This window comes from Xenia sp. Carnegie-2017, unplaced genomic scaffold (genome assembly GCF_021976095.1).
Source record: "Xenia sp. Carnegie-2017 unplaced genomic scaffold, XeniaSp_v1 HiC_scaffold_21, whole genome shotgun sequence".
Classification (NCBI taxonomy): Eukaryota; Metazoa; Cnidaria; class Anthozoa; order Malacalcyonacea; family Xeniidae; genus Xenia; species Xenia sp. Carnegie-2017.
Genome location: NW_025813484.1, coordinates 3477802 through 3499027, shown reverse-complemented (window position 1 = coordinate 3499027; position 21226 = coordinate 3477802). Strand labels below are relative to the sequence as shown.

Below are 21226 nucleotides of genomic sequence, written 5' to 3'. Positions count from 1 at the left end.
CTGCTTAATTTTAAAATCAAAGTACTTTCAGAAAAACGCTATTGGTTTTGAATTTGTAAAGATCATAATTTTACCAATTAACTTGTCTCTTAATTGCTTAGAAATTTAAATATATTCCAAATTGCGCTGCGGTAATTAATTTTGAGGCACCTCAGATCCTCCAAGGGTTTACTACATACAATTTGGGACATCTTTTCGTAGGTTGCCACCGGCGGGCAGTGACGCATTTGACTTTATCACTCAATCGTTTTAGCTGTTTGAAAAGTACTTGACTCCTTTGAGAAAAAAAGTTCACATCACGTTGGGTAAAGATAGTCATCTTGGCCGTTATGAAACAGGAAGGTGGGTAGATGTGTATATTTACTGACATACACAGTGTCTGCGACAAGAATTTCATAATTCCATTTGTAAACATAATTCCATAAGTTTAATCCTAATTTCATGTCTATAATTTCATGTTGAGGTGGTGGGGAACTTTGATTGTTGCTCTCGTCGTTCTGTTCACGTCAATGGCAACGATGACAAGTGTCGCAGTAAAGCAAACGCAAAATTTGTTTCGTCGACGACCTATTGTGGAAAAATTGACAAAATGGTATTCGTCGTTGTCTCGGAAACTTTTTTTAAGGTTTTTTTTTAACCCATTACTACCCCTGCATAATCCCTTTGTCACCCTCACCAGACCTCTATATCCTTATAGCATTTTTTATTAACATTACGTTAAACAGTGAACTAATCTCTTAACGATCTTTACGACAAATCAACCAATATTCCCATATTACCCTTAGCACCTTGATATGTCTTCTCTTATCAGCCTTCTTATTACTCCTTACTATCATCCTTTACCCCCTATCAGCCCCCGTACATTCCCTCATCAAGTCCCATATTGCACGTTGTCTAGGGACGTAAAAACGTCTTCAATGTGGGAGGGAAGCAGGTGGCAAATCACGAAGAGGGAATTTTGAAGATCCAGATCTTCCGGAATGTTGATCTGAATCTTATCTTAATTAGTTATTCTTATGTTTACATTATCCCTTCAATATTCCGCACGGCTTGTAAATTTTGTAGCTTGCCAAAGATAAAAGGGTAACTTTGCTTACATTCAAACATTTGTCCTGAAATTTTCCTGAAGGCTAAGTTTCCTCTATCCCCCGTTGCTCCCCCAGTTCCTACGTCCTTGACCTTGTCAGTTTATATGTTCCCCTTTGCCACCATTGATACTGTAACCAACATTTACCTTTAGTTCAGTGATCGCACAACTGCTTATCATCGTCATTCTCAACGCATGCGCAGGAATAACATTCCTCCTGGCATCCAACATGTCTCTTGTGTGTGACGTCACCTCTCATCATGAAAATATTGACAGGGTATGAATTTTTACCAGTTAAAAGCACTGTGTCCATAGATGCAAATTTTTTACTGGATTCGCTGTGTTATGCTTGGATGCTTCCACCTGCTTTATATAGTTGCAAAATTCAAAACGGGGGGGGGGCGAGTGTTTAAGCTCATTCGACTAAATCTGTTAAAAAAATTGCATGTGTGGTCAGGCTGGTCTTCGGAAACGACAAAGTTATCTGGGTTTTTTTCATATTTGATGTTATATTGCATCATCGATGACACTTCTCTAGATCTTCGATATTTCAAGTGTGTTACCAAAGTCTACAATGCTTCCCAGGACAAAATCAATACAATTATTCAAGAAACTTAGGTAAAAGATCATTTAACATCGGAATACAACGACATTCATCATTGCATGCAACATGAAGTACAATGTCTTCACTTTCCTTAGCGAATGTCCCGAGAACGGCACTCTCTGGACGATGTTGGATCTGGATGATAAAGTGGACATCAATTCTGGTATTAGTCAATTACGTGTAAGTGAACAAGATTTCAGTCTTTGTGGTAGTTAGAGTTCGTTAAAAAACCAGATAAATTATACACGCAACTTTATGTTTGTGCTTGTCACAAAGCTGTTATGTAATGACTGCCAACAAAGAATTGAAAAACTTTTTCATCCAATGTATTTTTACTGACAGTAGAAGGATATGTCCATGTTTTGTCGTAGAACACCTGTTTTTTTCGATCGCATTAGTGATTTTGGTAACCTTGCAGAAGGACAATAGCATGACGTCAACAATGTGCTTGCTTTTTCATAAATTTTGATTTTCTTTTAACTGCGTGATTAAACGTATAGTTGACGGTAAAAAAAACATTGCATTTTTGCATCATTTATTCTTCAAAAGTAAGCCTTCGTTTCTATAGCATTCCTCTAAGAATGACAGGCCACGAACATATGACGATGATGTTATATGGGATGGGTGGGGTACTTTTGGGTGGGGTACATATGATGTTATATGGGAGTGGGTGGATACTTTTTCTTTTCGACCCTCCGCACACATGATGAAAATGGCCTTTTTTTTTTATTGCTCTGTTTCATGTAGAAACTTCCACATTTTGCTGAGCGTCTGTTTCTCGTCGGTGACACATTCCATGATTTCCAAGCCGATAAAAAATATGCAAGACTTTTTTTGAAATGGAAACGGTTCATGTTGGAAAGCCTCGAGATTGATTCTATGGTGAATGAGGTAGGAGTCATCAGACAACATCCGTAGTTTATTCACGGAAGTCGAAGGGTATTGTTGGTTTATGAGAATTTACCGTTGATGCAGTGGAAGTGGAACCTCTACTCACGGAAATTTCTCCGAAGTGGGCACCTTCCGCAAGCAAACACTGATTCTGGCATTAAAATATCGCCTCTCACAACCTCTCATAACCGCGCAATTCTTGTAAAGACTAGTTCGTATATAAACGTCGTAGTTGTTTGAATCTCAATTGAGTCTTTTCGGTCATGTTGAAGTGAAGACCTCTGTTTTATCGGCTTGCGTTCGAGAGACGAATGAGAAAACCGAAACGACTCGTACAACTATTTAAGTGGATACCAGAGCAGATTGTGACCCCAAAAGTGTCCGCTTACAAGAGATTTGATTGTATTTATACTTGTACTGTACCTGCATGCGATTACAATATAAATTTGTACCGTTTTAGACTATAGAATCGTTCAAAACGTACCGAAAGAAGGCTGTTAAAAATGGGAATGCAATCCGGAACGTTCATATTGAAATTTTTCCCATATTGTTGGTAAGAACACTTGCATGAAAAATACAATTTCGTAGCTCTTTCCATTTCAATCTATTTAGAAGCGACTTCGGCAAGATTTCAAGAGATTCCAAGAATCCAGAGCTCAAATTTCCGTGAGTTGCTGAAAATTTGGATTGTTTTTTTTTCTTGCCGTTTTCGTCTTTCCATAATGGAGACAACATTGTCGTATAACTTCTGTGTTTATTGACCAGAAAAGCATTAAAGAAATAAAAGACACTTATTTTGATATTACTTCAAATACTTCAAAAAAGGTCGGTCTTCAGGTAAATGACTCCTACTTTGTAGCAATTAATGACAGGTAGTTTCTTACCTGAGTATGTAGTACACGACAAATTAAAGTCGACCCTTTTACCTTTTTATGCAAGGCTTCCAACGGTCTCGCCGTCCAAACTATCGAATCACTGAAGTCGTTTATCAACGAGGGTGTTTTCAAGGTACACTATAGAACAACAAGAGTGTCCATGAGGGACACCATGGTGTTCAAATAAGTAACAACTTCAAAGTTTCAACTTTATTGTTTCATGTCGTTGACCTATCCAAGCACTTGTTCAGTGTTGCTATACAAGGTCTTCATAGGCATTCATAAAGAAACAAGTGATGATAACATCTTGAAATTTACACGCAAGGACTGAAACTTGTGGGCTGATTATCACTGCTGTCTACTGTGCTGCTCATTGAAGTAACTCGTTCAGTTTATTGATTGTAAGCCATCTGTCGCTTTCAGGTGGTCAGGAATGAACGTATTATCTCGGAGACTGAAGAAGATTGATGATTGCGGTAGGGGAGGGGAGGGTCGTATTCAAACACTCGCATGTTATAATCCGTAATCTCAATTGATTTGAATAGTAAATACCTAAGTAAAACATGCATGTATGAATACTATCCACCGGCATCCCCAATTATCTATTTCCTGCGGTCTCCGTATTCTCTACGTCTCATAACTGTAAACTGTAAAGTAAAAAAAAATAAGCTTCAAACTATTTTCGGTCCCGACTTCTTGCTCGTCGTACGACCGGTGCGCTTTTCTCCACAGAGTTCTTTTTACTTTAGATCAGAAGTCACGTGGGAAAATGTTTGCCAATGAAAAAAGCCTATTACAACATCACGTGTCTGTTATGCCATGACATCTTCCGATCTTGGGTTCGTTAAAGGGAAATTTTAGCACTTTAAGTCGTGCAAATTTCGATATTTGTGTTGGCAATAACGCGCTTGACTTTTAATTTCGATGGGTTTCTTTTAGAATCGCTATTTTCTGTTGTTTTTTGCCTGCGCCTTCCTTACGACAATCTCCATCATCGTTTCCATGGTTACTGTGATCTGAATAATCGTGTTTTATCGCTGGAAAGTTCGCGTAGACTGGTAACGAATTAGGACTGAGCTCTGAAATTCGGTATGTAAAGCCAGTTTGACCTGGACGTAATTATTGACTTATCTCTTTTCCGGATTCCGATTATTTTTAAGAATGATCTCGTGTCCACGGAAGCGATAAGCTCAAATGGTTATATGTCTTTATCACACACTGTTTGTATTTGATTGCGCTTCACTCCCTCGCTTTGAAATTTCCATTCACAAATGACCAATTATTCGTGGAACGGGTCTATGGCACATGCGCAATGGCACCTACTCCCACAGTTATTCGCAGTTGCACCTGCGCGGGCTAACGAGAAAATAACACACGCGCTTTGCTGAGCAGCTGCCTTCGGTTCGGTACTTTTTTGATGGTTTTAAATAAATACAGTTAGATTTACAAAGAAGTAGGATCGAGACAAGTGTTGTTTTGTGTAATAGTGTGTTGTGTGAAACATGTTGACGGTTTTTTTTTTCACTCCTTTAACGGCGAATGAGCACACGCCCACAAAAAGTTTTCTTCTTCTCTGATAAAGAGACAGATGGTTCTTTGTGCTCGTACTTAATGTCAATTTTCTCGCCATTGTGTCTTACGTGAAGATGAAGAGCAGCGGGCAGGCGCCGTCTTCGAGTATGATTGTACAGCTCGTCGTGTTCTTTTGTTACCTGATATTTGGTGCACTTGTTTTTCAAGCTTTGGAGATCGAGAACGAGACGAGGGAAAGACAGCTCCTGCTCAATTCCCGAGATGATTTGCAGCGGAGGTATAACGTGAGCAACGAGGATCTGAGACGATTCGTTCAGCTTGTACAAGCGATAGCTGACCAGGGATTCTCCGATGAATGGGTAAACAGATGGAACTTTATCGGTGCGTTGTTCTTCTCTGGAACTGTCGTTACAACTATCGGTGAGTGGCTTGTGTAAATTGAACAAGTCATTAATCTATATATATATATGGTCATAAAGATGTATAACTGGCATTTATACAAACAGAGTAGTCAAGATTAGACTGCTCTATAAAATATAGAGAACTGGCATAAACTGCAATCTCATTAGTCATTTTTGATTTTCAATTACTTTTTCATTGTCACTTGTTATCGTTAAATACTTACTCTGTGAACGAGCATTCTTTAACCCTATCTAATCTTTCCTGTTATTCCAGTCTTTTTAAACTAAAAAATTGAGTTTCGCTTGCATTGAGAATCTTGACGAGCATTCGATATTTAGTCCGAGATTATCAAATGAACAATGAGCTTGTTGTCGTTGCTGTCGTGTCGTGTTTGGCCATTTTATTGTAATTTGATCGAAACGAAGCGAAGCTCGAGAGAAGGCGCCAGCAAAGTAAAAACCAACGCCAGGTTATACATTCTAAAGATGATACAGACATAAGGTCATCTTCTTTTAAATTTTTTAATTTTTTAAAATTGATAAACTAGATTGCATGCGAGAGGCACGATAAGAACGCTCATTGGAATTAATGTGAATTTTTTATCAAATCACTACACTCAGTGAAAACATGGCAGCTACGTGACGTCATTCACACGGACCACAGAATTCTGCGTACCCTTCTGCATCCCCTTCTGTATTAGATCGTGTGACTTATGCAGAAAAATGCATGATTTTGGTGATGTTTACACTTACATATGTAACGGTTGTGTCAATTTTTAATTCCTTGCTTTGTTGTGCAATATCAAGTCTAAAAACAGCTGCCTTTTAATAATTTTTTCTCTGAGAACGTGACAGTCTGGTCGTTTGATACGGTGAAAATCGTTTCAGCTATCTCTGCCTCCGTATTATAATGAGAATTTTCATAAAATTCCCGTTCACGAGCGCCCGTATTCCGAAAGCTTACTTACACTTACAGCTGAGGGAGGCTTCAAAACTACCTCACACTTTATAGAGGACGGTATTTTCGTATCGTTGATTGCTTGATTTGTAATATTTCTTCAAGAATCTTGCCATTCATAGGGAAATGAGTTTGGCATTTTTTATGGGCAGCGCGATTTACACTCTCGGTAAATGTGAGCATGCTTTGAGAACACGGTGTAAAGTTCGTATTATCTAGTGTTCTGCGAGTATTTCGTCGTTTAAAATCATCAGTAGATAAGTACAAGATTATGAACTCAAAACTTCATTCTCTGTTCATTTGAAAAAAATTTCATTACGTTCATCAGATAAGATTAGACGAGTCTGGCCGACAAGTTTTTCCGAATTCCTGCAGACTGGACGATTTATAAATTGCCTAATGTGAAGCGATTTTGTTTCATTTGTCTTTTTGTTGTTTTCAAAAACTATTGCTGCATGATAAGTATTTTTTTAACTTCATTTTTATCTACGCTGTGTTCGTTACGACAGTAACGATGATGATGAACATAGATACAAAGAGTAAGATTTCGATCTTTTTGAGCGCAGATCGTTAATCGTTAAATCTATTATTTTTCCTGGCAGGTTATGGTCATCTGGCTCCGACGACAAATGGTGGACGTGTATTTTGCATATTTTACGCCTTAATCGGCATACCGCTGACGTGGATGTTGCTGGCTCGTCTCGGATACATGATATCGTCCGGGGTGTCCTCGGCAATCTCGTTGTTTGAGAGGCAGTTCCTACTACGTGAACCGAGCAAAGTGGATCTTAAGTCAGCAATGGTTACAAGTCTTATGGCTTTAGCTATGATTCTTTTTATCGCAATAGTTGCCCACTATACCGAAAAATGGTCGTTTTTTGATGGGATATATTTTGGTTTTGTTACATTAAGTACTATCGGTAAGAGTTTGCTTCATTCCGTCATTTCAATCTGTGGTTTGATGATTTTGCAATGACAACGCACATTTTTTCTCGTTTAAGGATTCGGAGACCTGGTACCGCTTCACCCCTGTCCGGGAGAGGACACGGCCGGGTATGCTGTACACGTGATTGTCTTTACTATGCTGACGCTATTGTACTTCACCATAGGACTTGCTGTTGTGTCTAGCATGATGTTATCGATAAGGACTGCGATGGAAGATCCGACATTATTCGGCTTTCATCCAGTGAGCTCAAACGAAATAGGAATCATTAAGGACTTGGAGTGAATCACTATTTCAAATACAAACTCATCGTCATCATTCGTTACTCTTTCGTCATCTGCCGTTTTTTTGTCTCGTTCGTATGCTTTGAACTTTTCACTTCAGAGTAGAATCTTTTACCAACCCATTGCTGTCTGTTTCATGAAAGACTTGATGATGGAACAGGGAAGAACGAACGGATGATATGACGAATCCGCTCAAGATTTTTAATAAATGAAGAATGAAGAATTGTGGACACGCTCTCCGGCGTTTTGTTATATTTTTCCTTCTGAGTTGAGGAAAATCATCATATAATATAATAATTCTCTCGTTCAAACAAAAATACATTTTAAGAGAATAATCTCAGTTATTTTATATACATCATTTTCATTCACGAAAACTTTCTATTCTTTAAAAGTGCACGTCGTTGTTCTTTCTATTGGCTTTCCGAGGTCTTTACCGTTTTCCCCTCGCTTTCGCTCAGGATTAAACTATCGTCCAACTCCGAGCAAGGAACTTTCATAAACTCATCGTGATCCTTGCACTCAAAAAGTCTGCTGATCGACAACAGGGCACTGGAAACGACTGCCAAACCGACGGTGATGTAAATGAAGGTTAGAATAGTAAAGAGAATGGTATGAAGGCCATTGTGTTTGCTCGGGTCGGCCGGATGTGAAGGCACAAAATCACCAAAACCTATGGTCGACAGGGTGACGAACGCAAAATAAATTCCTTCGAAGTATGACCAACCTTCATAAGCATGCGCAAATGTTCCTAGAGTTAGCAGAAGGAAAGCCATGATAACGAACACCGTAATTGTTGACTTCATCTGAATGTGCTCTGCCTCTTCTCTCCCAAGCAAACGTCTTTCCACGCACGTCAGTACATTCGGGATGGTCTCCGTTAACTTTTCGCCAATGGATTTCAACATGAGGCCCGCTATGGGTATTCCAAATAGGGCATAGATGATACTAAATGCGCGACCCCAAGTGGTGATGGGAGTCATGTGACCGTAACCTAAGAATAAACAAGGATTACGGAATGCCCATTGAACTAATTAAAATACATGGAGCGCTACCTAAAGCAAATAGTTGAAGCCAAATCTTACACCCAGACTCGCGAGATTACACCCAGACACGCAAGATTTTACCCCAGACACGCGTGTGTAGTGTTTGGAGATTCTCTCGCGGAGTGAAAATTGAGTGCACACGCGTGTCTGGGTGTAATCTCGCGTGGCTGGGTGTAAGATTTAGCTTCAAAAAATTATTAGGCTTTTCTATTACAGCTTCCATGTATTTTAGTTCAATGCGATTCCCTCATTGGATCGTCCGAGACTTTCCCCCCTCCCCTCTTACAAACTCATACACACCACTTGAATACTTTAAGAAAAATGTTAAATGTTTCGGTAAGAATAGAAAGCAACTATTCAGATGTGCTATAGCCGACAGAGAAACTCGGTTTCCATGACGATAGTAGAAGTTTAAAACCCTACAGCATTTCGTAACGAATACTTTTACGAGTCGAGCGTATGCTCTTTGACTCGTAAATTAATCTTAGCTCTCGAGTAAGGTGTTCGTTTGTTGCCTTCAATTGACATGGTGAAAACTTACTTCTTTTATAAATAGCCTTGTGACGGTTGGCTTGAGAATTACAAATTTTTGCTGTTGGAATAGGATTTGTACAAATCAACTCTTTTAGAGATGAAAAACAGTCTTACTGCCACTCAATCTTTTACTTCTGCCACTTAAGTTGAGATTAAAATTTGGAAAGTTTAGATTTTATTCTAGTGTAATTGATTGGCTCTCTTCTTAAATTTATGGCAAGTTTTTGGGCTCTGGCAGTGGTGATGTCATAGTTTAGAGTCCCCTTGTCAAATATTCGCAATAAAACTCTGACTTCGGTGTGTGCTAATGTTTCCCACGAAGCAAAACCTTCGCAGACAAAAATCTTATGTCGGATTCACGGAGCAAAAAAAGAAATGCAGAAAAGGTAAAATGGTAAAATTATCCTTGCACACTAAGGCCTTGTGAGCTGACAACTTAGATTTATTGCATTTCGGGACACACTAATTCTATTCCTGTGATTTTCAAACACAGCGTGTGGGCAGGACAACGTAAGCCGAGCTCCTCCCGCATACAATAATAAACATCAAGATTTTTATATGCGCAGCTTGCATTGTGAATGTCATTAGTATTCAAATATGTGTAAATGACTCATTTTCAATTAATAAATTGTTGAAATAAAAATCGGCGTATATGTAAAAAAGTTAATGACGAAAATGCTCAATGGGAAATTTCAACTTATATCAGAGATGATTTTTACTCCAAAGAACATCGTGTAGTATAACTCTTGTTTAACGTAATGAAACATGGGCACAGTTTACCTTAGGTAAGTAATCATTTTTTCTTCGCATCTAACATTTCAAAACGACTTTGACGGCTTCACTTGACGCTCTTTACATTAGCACAACGCATGTACTGATTTCAATTTTAGATGAAAGCAACAGCCCACACGATTTTAACTAATGATTATGCGCACCCTCTGTAGACATCAGCTGCCTTTCATTTCTATCCGATCTTATTCATCTTCGAGACATAATTACTAATACGTTTCACTTCGTTGCGACATAAACTAATAATTTACATGGCAGTTGTAACGTTAGATTTTGTCATGGTCCGTGGCGTTAAGAGTAAAACAAAAGACGAAGTTCGTTTTTTTTTGAGGTGTTAAAGACGCGGTGTTAAAATCATTAACGCCGAAAAGTTAAACTCAGATCTACAATGAAATTATCATTTATCTATCAAATATATGTTCATTTATTCAGATAGAAAAACATACCAATCGTAGTTACGACTGTGCTAGTGAATAGCAAAGATCCCGCGAAATTCCATCTATCATAATCTGCTTTCAAGTAACCTCCGTCCACTGCTCTTTCCACCTCATCAACGAGCAACGTCAAATCTTGCTCACTCATACCGTATTTATTTACTACCTGTTCCACAACGGAATCGAGATGCTCCTTTCGGCCCATCTCCGCACCTGACTCGATCGCTTGGAACACAAATGCTCCGAAGACTAAGTAAACGAAAAACAGCATAGTACGACCAAGCATGTACTTGGTCGGTTTCTTCAGCGAGCGAAAAAACTCGATGAAAAAAATACCCATTCTTGATTTCAAAGTTACAATAACGAGCAGATTCGAGCAAGCCCAACACTCACATTGCGATTTTGGACACAATTTTTCTCTCCTTTTTGCTAGTTAATCAAATGTAGCATAAGTGCTATTCAAGTATACACTTGTCCTACTGGGAGAGAACCTACTCGCTTTTTGTATTGCCGCGTATAGTGTGGGTTTCGTTGAGCCTTTAAAACGATTTTGTACAGCATGTAATTTATGACGTCATGCCCATCAAATTTCAATGACAATGGTTTCATTAAGGGTGTCCTAGACATTGTTCGGGGCCTCTATTTACACTTGCTCGATTTTTACGAGTCTCATCACAACGAAGCTGACGATATTCGACCTTCGGTTTGCTATCAACCGATGTCTTAGAAAAACACGTGCGAAATTATATGGCATGCGTTGGCAGACTGTGAAAATATCTCGCTTGAGCATAGGGTAATGGCAAGGAACGAGGTTGCCAAGCGAGAAATTTCATTATCGCATTTTCACATCTCTTGTCCAAATAAGACGGTGTTGCATCTCTCATGAATACATAAGCGACGAGTATATTCAGCTGCACAGAGAATGAGTCGCTTTATCATAAGTGGGATGTAATTAATTATACCACCACGCTAGGAGGTAGCATTCTTCCGACTTAGGAGAGAGAACAGATTTGTCATGATCATGAAGCACTCAGCATGTCGGTTTTGTCATTAGTAATTTATTCGTTGTAATTGCTAGAGCAAATAAAGTGGGAAATTTTTTCCATACCTTAGAAATTCATTGGTCATTTAGTGAATAATTTCTCGTCACGTTCGCTTCGTGATTTCATTTCGATGAAAGTCCATTAGCCTTTTGGGCTCCAGCCATTTTTTAGTGGTTTCACATTTAATTTGAGATAGAAAAAGTAAGAGAGAGACCGTCTGTGTCGTCGTACCGTACATTGTTTCACAGTTTTACTCTTTCTTTTTTAAACTTCCGAAGAATAATCAGAACACTTTCACAGACTGAAAGCCATAACTCAAGGTTTTGTTTTTACCTGAAAATCAAACATGAAAAAATCCTACATGAATTCGCAACTGTTTAGGCGTTAAAAGGCTCGAGTGACGCGAGATATATGCTGTAGGTTTGGTCGTGCGGTGTCAATTCATTAGCATTAATCCAGATTTCAGAGTTTGCAAGGTGCACAGGGAAGCAGTGGTGTAGAAGTGGGAGGGAGGGGGGGGGGGCTTGGGGGAAGAGCCCCCTTCTACCTTTGAAATGGGTAATTTTCATAATTTCATGGCTTCAGCTTAGTCAAGAGAGCCCCCCTGACAAATTTAGTTCTACAGCACTGCAGGGAAGACAACTCGAACGTGGACTGATGCGCGGACGTCGCACATAAACAGTCAGATCACGCGAACCGGTGACTACTGACCAGTTAGCATGGAGTTAGAAAATTTCCCAATAACTAAACGTCCTAAGTTATAAGCATAGAGAACTTTACTTTTTCCTCAATTGTAAATGAAAAAATTTGAACTTTGGTATGTATTCAATATAAATTATGCGTACAAACAGAAAAGTGCGTGGGGAAAATTTTCCCCGCGCGCACAGCAAACACTGCAATCAATGCTTTCTTGAGAAATCTATTGCTGTTAACAATGTACATAGCACGACTAAACTTGCGACTGGTCACATGGTTGCACGACTGTATCTGTATGTACAGTTGTTAACGTGATGTCATGATTGTCATCAAGACATATGTTTCTTTCTCTGAAAGGGACGAGCCTCGTGTTTATTTGCCACCAGTGCACTAGATACAACACAAATTCACAATACACGAAAGACTATCACAGTATGTGCGTTTGTGAAAATCTGTCTTTGACAAAAATGATCTCATTTGTGGAGGATCTTGCTATGCGGGACTAATTCAAGATAACCTCTACATAGCACCACTGCACCAGCACCACCAGTTGCACCACCAAACTTGCCGATTGGTAACGTCACAGTCGTCGCTACATTCGCTACATTATTCTTGGGTCACTCAAAATTTTTAAACGCCTGCCTAAACAATTATGCTTTGATTTTGAACTTTCTTTTAGACATTTGACATTGGAGCGAGAAAAAACAACCCAGCATTGTCGCTGTGGAAGTATTTTACACAATTCGGCAAGATTTCAATAAAGTTTCCACAATTTCCGCCATTTTGAATAATATCGCCAGTCCCCCGTCAACTCGGTTTTACCCCCATTACCCCTCAATGTAAGACTGTGTATTTATATCTACAACCCAGCTTCGGTTAAATGACCAAAAATTTGATGAGAATATGCAAAGACGACAACAACCCAGCTGTTTTGATCGAGTTAAAATGGGTTTCATGATAGGATTTGCCGTCGGGATGAGTGCTGCAGGGCTATTTGGCACATACGCCGCGCTAAGGTTAATATGTTTATAAGCAAATTTGTTTCAAATTTTTGTGCGCCATAACCACGTGGACGACATGAATATGTCATGTGTAATGAACTAGATACTTATAAATTAACTAGAAGTTGTCTGAGCAAGAATTCTGACTGATTTCCAAGCTGAATTTCTGTGCTTTTTTTAGGGCAGGTCTTCGTGGTCGCGAGTTAACCAGTATGGTTGGTAAGTCTATAGTACAAGGTGGTGGTACATTTGGTGTATTTATGTCAGTTGGTACTGCTATAAGATGTTGAAAAAGAGGGGGAAAATCGTCAATATGTTTGTAGAACTTGGCTCAAATTTCAAACAGTAGTGGACATTAAATATATCATGCCATGCGTATACATTTCTAAATCTTGTAATCGACAAAAAAGATGCTAGGTTCCTGATGTTATGGTGAAATTGAATTCAGGAAATAATAATCCCTTCTTGCATTATTGATATTAAGACTACATGCTAAGAATTTTTGTATTTATTGTCGGTAATATCTGCAAGGATCAATGGCTCGTACTTTAGGTTGATAGAGTCAATACTACATGAAAAACTATTATTTTTGTCAACTGTTTATATGAGACAAGCAAAGTTTAGATGTATTTTAACTACAATCAATAATGATTTGTTGCATCATCCTGAATCACGAGAAAAAGATTATCACTGAAGCATTTAAATTTCAATATACTTCTGTTTTGCTATGGCTTGGTAGTGTTATACAATTAATATTGATGGCTATGCTAATGTCAGAGTTGAGCTTCATACTTCAACTGTTTTAACCATGAGAGAAGGAGTCTTGGTATTTCCTGGTATATATTTTCATTGAAAAAAAAAGGGGGGGGGGGAAGAGTTTGAGTTTGATTTAGTTGCTTAGTAATATGCAATGCCAATACCATAATACATTTCTAGTGTATTCCATTTTCAAAATTTTCGGTGTATGTTTCAAATTTTGCTTCGTAGATTTATCCAAGAAATATATCTCGTAAGTTTTTGTTTTCAAAGTTCGAGAAGAAGTAACATGCAAGAAATTACATGGTTCGAAGTGCGTGCTCTTTTATATGAAAATGGCGGAAAATTCATCATCATTCGTTCAAGTTGACATAAACAAAGAACAAACCGATGATTGTAGAACTGCAACGTTACCTTCCTGTACGATAAATTCGACTAAGATATCAAATGGACCGTCAGAACTTGAGATACCACTTTTCGTTGCGAGGAAAAGTCAAGCATGTTTTGCTCATATCCCTCGGTCTTCGTCATATTGTTCTCGTATTCACGAGTTGCAAAAGTGCTCCTTCGAAACTACGGAATTAAAACTCGTTCAAAAATTCCTGAAGCGATTGACATCGTTGACGATTTTCAAAAAAAAACTGGAAAATCAAGTCGAACGCGAGTTCTTGCTCTTAAACTCGGTGTATTCTTGTGATATATCGCAGGCAATGTTATTGGATGTAGGTCACTACCTCGAGCTTTTCGAAGAAGGCAAAAAACACATATTCTCCTGGCTTCATGTGGAATCTAAAATACACCTACTGAAGCTGCCAGTTAGACGTACTGCTGTCCTTGAATTGCGAATCAAAAAGTTAGAGGGTTTGTTCTTCTGTTTGCTGAGGAGCATAATACACTACTTGCACAAATTAGCAGTAACTGGTTTCCAGCTACTGGCAAATAGTAATTTTAAACAACTGCTTAGCAGTGTTGATTTGCCGAAATTTTTTCAGGTTATCAAGATTTTCAACGACATGGTATCTGTTGAAAGAAAGTATTTGAGGGATTCCAAGTACATGTACAAAAAGAAAAACATGTACGGCCTTATAAATTATCTTTTGCCAACATTAGATCTTGTGACAATTCTATCCGTGATATGCGAGCAAAGATCAAACCTGTTAGCCAGATTAGTCCACGAGAATCTGGTTCAAGAGGTCGCGGTTCTGGAAAAGCCCAATCTCTTATCTACTACAGAAGAATTCTCTTGGAATTCAGATGGTCAGTTAACTACGAATGAGCTGCATGAAAAAACTGCAAGGACAAGATTTGGAAGGTTACGAACTATCATCAAAAAGTACGGACAAAAAGAAAAAGAATTTCTTCAGCAGTTAGTGAATGCAGCATCAGTAAATGCACTCCCCTGTAATGAAAGTCCAACTAAGAGAGAATCTGAGCGAGAGTTCTGTTTTCAACACAGTCAATTGCACAATTGTGAAAACTATTCTGTAAAGTTAATGTATCAAGCTGGCCAAAGTAGACAGACCTTGAAGATATTGTTTGATGGATGTGCTCTTCCTCATATTGATAATTCCTCGTTGTCAGAGGAGAAAAATATCCACTGTCTCATTTCCATTTATGACAATGATCTTTGGTTAAGATTTTCAAGCAAGTTTTATAGTGAATTGGAAGGCCTAACTTGGCAGCATTTTGTGAGCAAGACAATAGGTCCAGTTTTTAGTTGGTCAACAGTCACCACAATGGAAATCAAACATCAAATTGAAAAGCTTGAAAGCGCAGGTTTGTGATTTTCTGATATACTTGTGATTTTGATGTAGAGTGAGTGTCAACTATCATCTTTCTATCCTTCAAGGTGACTTCCCAGATATTTTTCTTAAATCCATGCAGCATGTGAGTCGCCAACTGTATTTGTCCTCGGTGCTCTCAGTTTTGGATCAATGTAAGTGTTTTTTCTCATGCACACAGCTTGCTCCTGAAGTGCATGTCCAGAGATGGATTATGGCAGGGGGAGGGTGGTCATTCAGCAGAGAAAGCTACAGAGCAGACAGAGGCGTCAAGATTGGGGGGTAGTCTGATGTTGCCAGACTCCAGCAATCATCGTTCTGTCTGGAAAATTGTACCTTTATCAGTAATTTTCAACAAAATTTAACTACACAATCACCTACTACAGTATACACCCAAACTACGACCCTGCTATGCCTTATTTGCCTGCAAATTTTACGCCCACACCCGCTCGAAAACATTGACTTCGCTACGCCTCTGATTGCAGGCTGCATTTAACGATAAAACTTTCTCGGTGCTTTCTCCCACAAGTAAGCATTTTTTATACAGGGAATGCACCTATGCGTCCTTGAGGTCTTGTACCTCATACTCACGCATTCTCCGCCTCAATCCCCTAATATCACAGTCTGAACAACCTAACGACATTGAGTCACTCCCTCGACGTTGTGCGATTTCTTTTAGTGCATTGCCTGCTGATTGCAGTTGGCCAACAAGATAAATGCAAGGCATTGGCTGACATCGTTGACGGTGTCCCTTCAACTAGGACAACACGTCTGATGATTCAAGTTTGTTCTGTTTACCAACGTTTCTTTACGACGCCATGGAAGGCGAATTTAGTCACTCTATCTTCGACCGGTGTCTCCATCACCATACAAGATGTCGTCGATAGGTTTAGTTCTTTTCTCGACTACTGCGTCTTTTGGTTCACGACTAAGGTTAAACAGTATCTTGCCAACTGGTCTCTCCATTCCTTTTTTCTCCTCGCTCATTGCGAGATGCGTATCGTCATAAAGGATGTGAATGCCATACTGCGCGCGATGGAAGAGATGAATCGCGAACGGGTTGACGATGCGCTGGGTTGTGTTTTAATGCGTCAATATTGTGATGAAATGAAAAGAAAGGCTGATCATCTTGAGGTATTGTTATCAGCTTACCTGTCAAAACATTTCGAAGTCAAAACCTCCTTTGTCAAATAGGACTCAAAATGTGCTCAAGTCACAACGCACTCCTGTCAAAACCTAACCCCTAATCTTAACCGAACTCCTAATCTTAACCTAACCCCTAATCTTAACCGAACTCCTAATCTTAGCCTGACCCCTAATCTTAACCTAACTCCTAATCTTAACCTAACACCTAATCTTAACCTTAATCCTTAACCCTTAACCCCCACCGAATTGACCACAGAAAACGAGGAGGTTTTGACCTGGGAGCGTTTTTTTCCACCTGATGAGGACGTTTTGACTGGACACATTATTGTCGTAGAAAAGTTCGATGTGTTCAAGAAAGTAAAACTCTATATAACAAATCTACTCGTGATGTTTTAGATAATCCACGTGGAATGCATTGAGCGTTTCACGAGCAACTATGTGAAGCTTGCAAGTGATTTTTGGAAAGAAATGATGCCGAAAGGTCGTTTTTGGAAACAGAGTAGAAACTCCGGTAAATACTATTTTTAAAGTTAAATTAACAGCAACTGCGTAAAAGCACTATTGATATTGCGCATTTAATAAAAACGACAAGTTTTTTTTAAATAAACATGTTTCAATATCTCATGATGCCATCTTGAGATGTTGAAGATGGCATCATGAGATGTTGAAACATGTTTATTTTAAGAAAAACTTGTCGTTTTTATTAAATGCGTAAATTAACAGCGTTGGAAAGCTTCTCGCAGTATAATTATCCGTTAGCTGTCGGGAGCGCGTTTTAAGGGGGGAGGGGTGAGTGCGACATGTGTATAAAAAATCGGTCCAGAAACTGATCGAGGACAGAAAAAGCCTGTAAATGTTGGTCCGGCTAAAATTGTGTGCTTTTTCATATCAATAAAAATTATACAAAAGTTGTTCCCAGAACGCCGCCAGTTCCCAGTTTTCTGACAACATTTTCAAGAGTGTATTTTTCTAGACATTTTATAAACGCATACACTTCATAACCGTTTGGCCATAAATGCAATTTTTTTACTAGATTTCATCTAATGGGCTTAGACTCTCCCACCTGCTTTATATAATTGCAAGCCTCAGTACAGGGGGGGGGAGTATTTAAGCTCATGCGACCAAATCTAGTTAACAAGTTTGCACATATGGTTTCACTGTCGGAGTCATAAATACATGACATAATATTCGTCTTTTATTGCTACATATTTCTTTTACATGACGATTTTTATTGTCTCGCATAATTAACTATATTGAATGTATTGTTGCCTTGACAAAGTTTTTCACACGCAACACAAGAGTATACACGCCCACCATTAACGGAACCAATTGTGAGATCCTGTTCCTCGAAAACTATCCTTATAATTATACGACGAACCTAAATTTGGCAAAATAATTTTCTCGTGTATCGACAAAGAATATCTTCAATAAAGAACCTCTACGTTCGTCATCGTTATTTAAGCAGCAGTTGTTAGGGTATGGTAAATTACAGTCAATAATTTTGAATTCGACGAATGAAAGCCACTTGAAACTGTAAGGAAAATAAAGAAAAGCAAAAGTCATGATCATTTTGCATGGTTTATGAAAATGTTTTGGTAAACTACAAACTTCGGTACATTTCAAACAGTCTTCGTCTACCACGACCGTGTGCAAATAAGTAATAACATTAAAAAAAGTTTCGTGTACGAGGGAGCGTACCACTGGAATTCTATTCCTAAGGAAATTAGAGACAGAAAATGCTTTCCTCCTTTCAAAACAAAATCGCTACTCCCGTTGATCGACAAGAAATTCTTATATTTCCAGTCATTTTATCTTTTATTTGCTTACTTAAATAATTTTGTTTGTCAGACATTGTAATTATATATTCCCCTTAAAATTTTGTGAGTAGCTTTCAATTTTTTTGCTGTGTGTGTTTTCATACCCTACCCTGCGGAAATCAGCTTCGGTTGTCGGTTTCAGCGTGCTTAAATAAAGTTATTCTATCTATTAATATATTTATAATGACCCAAACCATTCCAAGATGTCTTTGATATCAACTATTTAAGTTAAACTAGAGAGAAAATTACCTAAGTTAAATCGCCATTCACTCATTCTTTGTAATTTTAAAGACTCTCTTTCATGAACAACGGGTTTAGAATTTCCACGCCATTAAATAATCATTTTTTTTACTCTACAACAGGAAGCTTGCCCAGCGAGCCAAGCTCTTACGTAGAGCACGCCATCAATCACTTACTTCAGCCAATCGTGGAGGAGTTTTCACAGCTGCCGCGATGTGATTGGATCGTGATTCAGACGGCTAACGCTATGATGAAATCGTGGAGGGATCACATTTTAAAGGAGCAGATAAAGTTTAGGTGATGGAATTTATTTCATGTATAAGTTGTTTAGCGCGAGATTTTTAACTGCAATAAAAGTTTCATAGTGTCAAGAAAAACTTGCTGGAGTTAAGGCATTTAATGTATGGCACTCGTGGCCGTAAGAGCGTGGATTCTCCCTCCCCTCTTCTAGATGGCGCCTCTGTGGGGACCCAGGTTTTAGCTTTAAACTTGTGCCTCCTTTCCTCGTGTTTCCTACGGCCATGATAGCAGTTGGTTTGCAGGTACCTCACAAGTGTCTTCTGCTTATCTTTAGTGTCATTGGCGCATGTCAACTTAAGGTTGACTTTGATTACGTCAAAGTGTGGCTGACCTCAAAAGTATCCGAGCCGAGTGACGAAGCTCGGTTAGGTATCGCGAATCTTGACATTTTCCGACATCTTGACGAGGCTGCACGTCTGTTGATGATTCAACCGAAAACGAAAAAGAAGCTTAGTCTTGGTAACGGCTATGGAAAGCAGAATATAGTGCATGCGAGTACGGTCAGTGGCAGTTCTGCAATATCAAGCACTTCGTGTTATGATGATGAGCCGGATGCATTGGAGGCTCGGATTTTTCCCAACAAAGATGAATGGTTGAATTTGAGATTGCGAAATGGAAAAAGAAGAATCCCTCTCGTAATCCCAGACTGTTTGAAAGCTTCAGAGCAAGCTCAACAACGATGATGTATTATGTTACAAGACTAACTATTCTCCTTGCTCAGATCAAAAACCAAAACCTTGGCTATGCCGTGGGTTTTTTGGAACGGTTTTTACTCGTGAAATGTAACGAAATACAGTCACAATTACTTGTGGATAATTGTGCTCACTATCGTGTTTCTCTTGTGTTTCTAAGTCATTTCTTTTCGTCTTAATGACGGATTGAAGGGTCGAAATTCGTGAGTGTGCTGCTTGTTTTATCAAAATAACAAGTTAATCTAAGTTTGAGTTAGTTTGGTAAAATCTTAAAACAACGCTTTTAAATGTTTAATTGCCATGCGGTACATAGTTATTTAGTACAGCCTTTGTCTTTATGAACATTTCGTGTTTTGGAAAAAAACATCGGCTGTCACCATCTGCAGCTAAATTGTCCAAAGTTCGACCTATCGTTGTCAGTTAGTGTAAGGTGTCGTCATCGCGTATGACAGCCAACCAAATGCTTTCGATGAGAAAGATCACGTGATAATCAATAAAATGAGCCCTTACATAATAAAGGACATTGATGTAAGTGTAGGATATTGATGTGTGAGTGGATTGTGCCTCAGCACAAGTTTGTTCACTTTTTCAAATTAATAAATATTTCTTTACGTATAATTTTTCTGCAATTGTCCATTATAGGTATAATCAATCTTAGTTTCCTTGCCTTGTTTTGTAGCAGTTCTTTTTGAAAGCTAATTAACTTTTCGGCCTTCGCCATACGCCACGTCAAACTTGCTCTGGGCAATAATTATAAAATTGTCTGTGTTACGTTCCATAAAATTAGCTGTACTAGCAGTTCCGTGTCTACGGTGGCTCACAAGGGCCACCACACAAAATAAAAATATTAATATACACACAAAATAAAAATACACACACAAAATACATTATACACACACAAAATAAAAATACACACACAAAATACATTATACACACACAAAATAAAATACACACACAAAATACATTATACACACACAAAATAAAAATACACACACAAAATACATTATACACACACAAAATAAAAATACACACGCAAAATACATTATACACACACAAAATAAAAAGTACACACGCAAAATAAAAATATTAATACACACACAAAATAAAAATACACACACAAAATACATTATACACACACAAAATAAAAATACACACGTAAAATAAAAATACATACACAAAATATGATTGCGGGCGCTTGCAGTGTCGGCTTACTCGGAATTGCTCGTAATTGATCGCTTTTGTTTTCAAAGTTCTAATGGTTCCAACTTCCATAGTACATAACAAAATTCACTGATTTCACTGTGATCAATTATTTCAAAGTTGCTTACGATATTGCTCCCCGTATTCTGGTTAAAATTAAGGTTAATGTGTTGTCCTT

The 21226-nt window shown here is 38.5% G+C and overlaps 5 protein-coding genes across 6 annotated transcripts; 4 read left to right on the top strand and 1 right to left on the bottom strand.

The window, feature by feature from the left end:
* Positions 1–2: 2 nt before the first annotated feature.
* LOC124444429 lies at positions 3–5259 on the top strand. Of its 2 annotated transcripts, XR_006947954.1 has the most exons (13): positions 3–342; positions 464–625; positions 1241–1364; positions 1626–1705; positions 1787–1871; positions 2439–2582; positions 3043–3135; positions 3195–3248; positions 3348–3419; positions 3522–3590; positions 4207–4296; positions 4397–4546; positions 5198–5259. XR_006947954.1 is itself a non-coding variant. In XM_046995051.1 (12 exons), exons 2-12 carry the CDS (start codon positions 510–512, stop codon positions 4475–4477), a joined length of 1008 nt encoding a protein of 335 aa, XP_046851007.1. In that variant the 5' UTR covers positions 3–342; positions 464–509; the 3' UTR covers positions 4478–4979. The 2 variants fall into 2 exon arrangements, 1 of the variants encoding a protein (XP_046851007.1); XM_046995051.1 differs by lacking the exon at positions 5198–5259 and having other exon boundaries at positions 4397–4979.
* LOC124444431 (potassium channel subfamily K member 4-like) lies at positions 5067–7911 on the top strand. The gene is made up of 3 exons (XM_046995053.1): positions 5067–5410; positions 6952–7269; positions 7351–7911. The coding sequence occupies exons 1-3, from the start codon at positions 5104–5106 to the stop codon at positions 7575–7577; spliced, it is 852 nt and encodes a 283-aa protein (XP_046851009.1). The 5' UTR covers positions 5067–5103; the 3' UTR covers positions 7578–7911.
* Positions 7821–11078, bottom strand: LOC124444430 (two pore potassium channel protein sup-9-like). Its single transcript, XM_046995052.1, has 2 exons — positions 10389–11078; positions 7821–8567 (listed from the first exon to the last, which is right to left on the bottom strand). The coding sequence occupies exons 1-2, from the start codon at positions 10714–10716 to the stop codon at positions 7987–7989; spliced, it is 909 nt and encodes a 302-aa protein (XP_046851008.1). The 5' UTR covers positions 10717–11078; the 3' UTR covers positions 7821–7986.
* A 1875-nt stretch (positions 11079–12953) lies between these two features.
* LOC124444206 (reactive oxygen species modulator 1-like) lies at positions 12954–13786 on the top strand. Its single transcript, XM_046994793.1, has 2 exons — positions 12954–13131; positions 13298–13786. The coding sequence occupies exons 1-2, from the start codon at positions 13019–13021 to the stop codon at positions 13404–13406; spliced, it is 222 nt and encodes a 73-aa protein (XP_046850749.1). The 5' UTR covers positions 12954–13018; the 3' UTR covers positions 13407–13786.
* Positions 13787–13994: 208 nt separating this feature from the next.
* LOC124444205 lies at positions 13995–20466 on the top strand. Its single transcript, XM_046994792.1, has 6 exons — positions 13995–15648; positions 15722–15808; positions 16333–16787; positions 17196–17310; positions 18979–19153; positions 19431–20466. Exons 1-6 carry the CDS (start codon positions 14202–14204, stop codon positions 19837–19839), a joined length of 2688 nt encoding a protein of 895 aa, XP_046850748.1. The 5' UTR covers positions 13995–14201; the 3' UTR covers positions 19840–20466.
* Positions 20467–21226: the final 760 nt, after the last annotated feature.

Excerpts from the sequence above, each read along its gene's own strand:
- LOC124444429 (XM_046995051.1), top strand. The coding sequence starts at position 510 with ATGGCAACGATGACAAGTGTCGCAGTAAAGCAAACGCAAAATTTGTTT. Across the intron at positions 626-1,240 it reads TCTCGGAAACTTTTTTTAAG|TTCAGTGATCGCACAACTGC; the intron begins GTTTTTTTTTAA and ends ATTTACCTTTAG. Across the intron at positions 2,583-3,042 it reads TTGATTCTATGGTGAATGAG|ACTATAGAATCGTTCAAAAC; the intron begins GTAGGAGTCATC and ends GTACCGTTTTAG.
- LOC124444431 (XM_046995053.1), top strand. The coding sequence starts at position 5,104 with ATGAAGAGCAGCGGGCAGGCGCCGTCTTCGAGTATGATTGTACAGCTC. Across the intron at positions 5,411-6,951 it reads AACTGTCGTTACAACTATCG|GTTATGGTCATCTGGCTCCG; the intron begins GTGAGTGGCTTG and ends TTTTCCTGGCAG. Across the intron at positions 7,270-7,350 it reads TGTTACATTAAGTACTATCG|GATTCGGAGACCTGGTACCG; the intron begins GTAAGAGTTTGC and ends TTCTCGTTTAAG.
- LOC124444430 (XM_046995052.1), bottom strand. The coding sequence starts at position 10,716 with ATGGGTATTTTTTTCATCGAGTTTTTTCGCTCGCTGAAGAAACCGACC. Across the intron at positions 8,568-10,388 it reads CACAGTCGTAACTACGATTG|GTTACGGTCACATGACTCCC; the intron begins GTATGTTTTTCT and ends GTTTATTCTTAG.
- LOC124444206 (XM_046994793.1), top strand. The coding sequence starts at position 13,019 with ATGCAAAGACGACAACAACCCAGCTGTTTTGATCGAGTTAAAATGGGT. Across the intron at positions 13,132-13,297 it reads GGCACATACGCCGCGCTAAG|GGCAGGTCTTCGTGGTCGCG; the intron begins GTTAATATGTTT and ends TGCTTTTTTTAG.
- LOC124444205 (XM_046994792.1), top strand. The coding sequence starts at position 14,202 with ATGAAAATGGCGGAAAATTCATCATCATTCGTTCAAGTTGACATAAAC. Across the intron at positions 15,649-15,721 it reads TGAAAAGCTTGAAAGCGCAG|GTGACTTCCCAGATATTTTT; the intron begins GTTTGTGATTTT and ends CTATCCTTCAAG. Across the intron at positions 15,809-16,332 it reads GCTCTCAGTTTTGGATCAAT|TGCATTGCCTGCTGATTGCA; the intron begins GTAAGTGTTTTT and ends GATTTCTTTTAG.